Raw genomic sequence first — 4,184 nt, 5'->3', positions numbered from 1 at the left:
TTACTAACCGGGAAAATTATTACCTTTGCCGCCACCCCCCTGACCCAAGACCCCTGTTACGCGCCTGCTTATAAGTGGGCCCCCCCCCCCACTTTGAAAAACGTTCCGCCGGCCCTGACTGACATTAATTGAAGCCAGGACCCTGTGATTGGAAGACAAGTATTATAACCACAAAGATATTAACGCCACTAATTAGTTACACTGGCTTGTGATTTCTGAATCGAATAATTGTCTTTAATTTTTGTGAATGTGCCTTTTTTAGAATCGGACGCAAGATCACCCTATTTATTTGCGTTGGGCTCGCATTTATTTTTGGAATTGCTACAGTGTTTGCACCTGGTTACTGGTGGTTCACAATTCTCAGAGCTCTCGTGGGATTTGCCAACATGGGTATTTTTCTGATAGCATTTATTATAGGTAAGTCTAATGCAATGTTATATTGCATTATTTATTTGTTTGTTTATTTGGGCTTGCCCTTTTACTTCAGCGGAACACTTTGAAAAACAAAGGTGCGTCCGAAAAACAAAAATTATACAAATGATTACAATATACATCAAAGAAACAAGAACTGCTAAAACTTAAAATTAACTCAACACAGCTTAAATTAATCCCTTTGTCCCTCCCTCCTTCCCTGAAAATTCAAATATAATCCCTCCCCATAAATGGAGCTGAACAAAACTTTACCCCTTATTTTCATGAAACAATATTCTAAGTACTCTTCTTCCCTCCCCTATTATAAATTAATCTGAATTAATAGTGTTGTCCTGTCGTTTTTCCAATTTCTATTTAACACAAAATTATGTTTCATTATTTTTTTCTATTTTATGTTAATTCGTCATGAAGGCAGAGATATAAATCAGGAATGCCAACAAATGGCATTTCTTTCTCAATATATAGCTAGTTGGTAAAGAATCTGAACAAGTCGCAGTACCATAATCTGCTCACTTAAAAATGTATACAGTAGTTTCTCAATAATTTGACATGAATTATTTATTATTAAATAATCACACTACAAATATGAAAAAAAACAACTATTTCTTTTTTGTAGTGTGAGTGCAATACAAAAATTTTACATTTCTTCATTATATTTTCAGGGACGGAACTAGTTGGTCCAAGTAAAAGAACATTTGCCGGCATTGTTATAGAATTCTATTTTGCATCTGGGTACATGATATTGGCTCTATTAGCGTTCCTAATCCGAGAGTGGAGATACCTCCAGCTTGCAATTACTTTGCCGTTGGTGTTATACTTTCTCATGATACCGTGAGTGTCATTTTCATTCCTTGATTTATCCTATATATTATTTTGTTTCCAGAGTGTTTTCAAAGCACACAGTAGATAATTCCAGGACCTAATTAACCTAATGATTGGGCATGGATTCCTAGAGTTTAATATGAAGTCAGGCTCCAGAGAAAAAAAAATTATATGTTGTACAACTGCTTTTTTTTTTTTTTTTTTTTGACGAAAGCATATTTGACGAAAAACCTTTGGGAACGGTTAATGAGATACTGATTATTTTTGAATATTTTAAAACTTTATCTCATATTAAACCGTTCCAGAGTTTTTCGTCAAATAATTAAAATAAATTTTGATGAATGAAAGAATAATTCCTTTACCTTGACCCTCTAAGAAATGCCAGAGTGTACATTATGGCGTAATTAGTTATTAAGTTTGCACGCTCGAGTGTGTTGAATTAGTGTTTACAGTGTGGACACACTGTGCAGACGGTGAAGATACAGTGCAGACATTATTGGCAGTAAACATTGGCAGCAACAAATTACAAAGCAATTGGAAAACTTTAAAAGCATTACAATTAATTTATCACATTAATAGAATTACAGCAACAATATCATTCAAATAAAAAAAAAACAAATGCAAATATATACTGGTATGGGCATTTATAATGTCCCTCTTCCTTTTTGTGGTTATAAAGCGCAGTTTTTCTTCCCTGGTCATTGTGTCCTCGCTTTAAGTGTTGTTGCTGGTAATCAGCGCAGGAGCAGGCAACTCCACCAGGAACTCATTTATACTCCTGGGTGGAGAAAAGCAATGAAGATAAAGTGCCTTGCTCAAAGGACACAAGCGATATGCACAGCGAGGGACCGACCTCGAGGTTGAGAAATCAACCGTTCGCGCTGCGCCAAACCGCATTCTTACTTTATTAAGAAAAAAAAAACTAACAATTCGAAGACACAGTACTGTAGATTATTTAAGGGAAACACAATGCAATTCTCATCATTCTGGAATTATTATAAAGAGCAAGCTGCAGCTTCCACTCTTCCAGACTCTTCTCGTCCACCACTGCGGTGACGTGGTTTGATGCTTAAAAAATAGACATTACTTGTCGTTTCTCTTATTCTCCATCAGTACTAAAATTCTGTAACCTTTTATGTAACGACAAGGCCTATCGATCACCAGGACCTTAACGGTGGATTATTCTTAATTAAAATAAAAATAATAAAATTTTTATATAATTTCGTGTTATTCCAAACAGGTCTATGACTTATTTTTTACAGTTGGTTTTTGCTATATTATCACTAGGCCTTGTTTGTGGCCAACTAACGTGTATGTTAACCGTTGGTTTATATTGCTCTCTTAATTTGTAGGTTTATTCCAGAATCAGTGAGGTGGCTTATTTCTAAAAACAGACTAGAAGAGGCTGAAAAGATTATCCGTGATTGTGCAGAGACTAACAAGGTTTACAACCTGCCAGACAAACTTTTTGAAGAAGGAACACGAAAAAACGTAAAACATAAAATTGATATACTTTTTATAGTCCTAAATACATTTTACGATGAGTAGAATGCCATAAATATCTGTTGGCGGATTTCGTAATGTTTGTTCTAGTTATTATTTTATATACCGGTAATTATAATCGATATTATTATTATTATTATTTATAATTATAATCAATATTATCATTATTATTTCTTATAACAATTGTATACGTATTATAATTTTTCATTAATACTTCCTAATTTGTATAATGACTTTAATATTTATTTTGTGTTATGAATTACTATTATCGTATTATTAGCTTTATTATTAACTTCTTTAACAAATATTTTTTTTAAACAAATATGTCATATAATTTTTTTCATGCTTGTATGTTTTATGTTTTTTTTTCCTTTAAAGGAAAAGGAGGATATTCAGATTAACTACACAATGATCGACTTGTTTCGAACGCCAAACATGAGACTGAAAACAATAAACGTTCTCTATAACTGGTAAGATAACTATGTAAACGGTATCATCACCGTTATCGTCGTCATCCTCATTGTTATCCTTACATCATTTTCAGATTCAAACATCAACATCACCATTAACATGATAGGCCTACAGCTTTATTTCATCTTTCACAGGAAGTTTACAGCCTCATCATCACCGTCACCATCATAATCAGCATCATCCCCAGCATCACGATTATGAAAGTAATATTTATTAGTTTTATTATGTTATTGTTAAAACTTGGTTGTTATTACTGTGAATATTTTATATTTTTGTTATCTCGTATAGGATGGTAAACAGTTTAGTGTACTACGGTCTCTCGTTGAGTGCTGCCGACATTGGTGGCAGGGATTATCTCGCATTCTTTTTATCTGGTTTGGTTGAAATCCCAGCCTACATTTCTTGCTTGTTTGCTATAGATCGATGGGGGCGCCGTGTTGTACTTTGTTTTTACATGGTACTAGGTGGTATTGCTTGCTTTGGGACAATATGGCTTCGTAAGTAATATTTTGCTAAATCACAGTAATATAACTTTAAGATAAACTAAGATAAACTAATAACCCAATTAAACTCAACACTGTTAAACTGTTAATAACTCCATTTTCTCACGACAACCAAATCCATTAAGAATTTAGAGAGCATCATTTATTTGTATATCTCCCTATATATAGATAATTTAAACATCTTAACTATATTTTGCTATCATTTAAAATCGATTTAATCATTTAACCAGCTGAGGGAGTGTGGCGCACCACCGTCTCGTTAATCGGTAAATTTGGAATTGCAGCTTCGTTTGCAATAATCTATATTTTTTCTGCTGAGCTCTTTCCTACGCCTGTAAGGTAAGATTTTGTTTCACAAGATCAATATTAGGCCCTATGTACGTTTATATAATACGTTTGTGTATCGAGTGTCTGTTCATCAGTGGCGTATCTAGGGGAGGGTACGGAGGCGCA

The 4,184-nt window shown here is 33.8% G+C and overlaps 1 protein-coding gene across 1 annotated transcript in view; it reads left to right on the top strand.

Annotated features, from left to right (window-relative positions):
* LOC117115875 (organic cation transporter protein-like) overlaps nt 1-4,178 on the top strand; it is a gene marked incomplete at its 5' end in the record, with an annotated part of 6,384 nt that extends 2,206 nt beyond the window's left edge. Inside the window, 6 exons of the mRNA XM_033259809.1 lie at nt 263-417; nt 1,095-1,263; nt 2,607-2,745; nt 3,136-3,227; nt 3,517-3,725; nt 3,962-4,178. Coding sequence (XP_033115700.1) covers nt 263-417; nt 1,095-1,263; nt 2,607-2,745; nt 3,136-3,227; nt 3,517-3,725; nt 3,962-4,074 — 877 coding nt within the window. The remainder of the gene's footprint in view (nt 1-262; nt 418-1,094; nt 1,264-2,606; nt 2,746-3,135; nt 3,228-3,516; nt 3,726-3,961) is intronic.
* Between the last annotated feature and the right edge of the window lie 6 nt (nt 4,179-4,184).

Source organism: Anneissia japonica, unplaced genomic scaffold (genome assembly GCF_011630105.1).
Source record: "Anneissia japonica isolate Jap-2015-1 unplaced genomic scaffold, ASM1163010v1 scaffold287957_len1322810_cov207, whole genome shotgun sequence".
Lineage (NCBI taxonomy): Eukaryota > Metazoa > Echinodermata > Crinoidea > Comatulida > Comatulidae > Anneissia > Anneissia japonica.
Note: the sequence above shows the minus strand (reverse complement) of the source record. Positions and strands in the feature narration are given on the sequence as shown.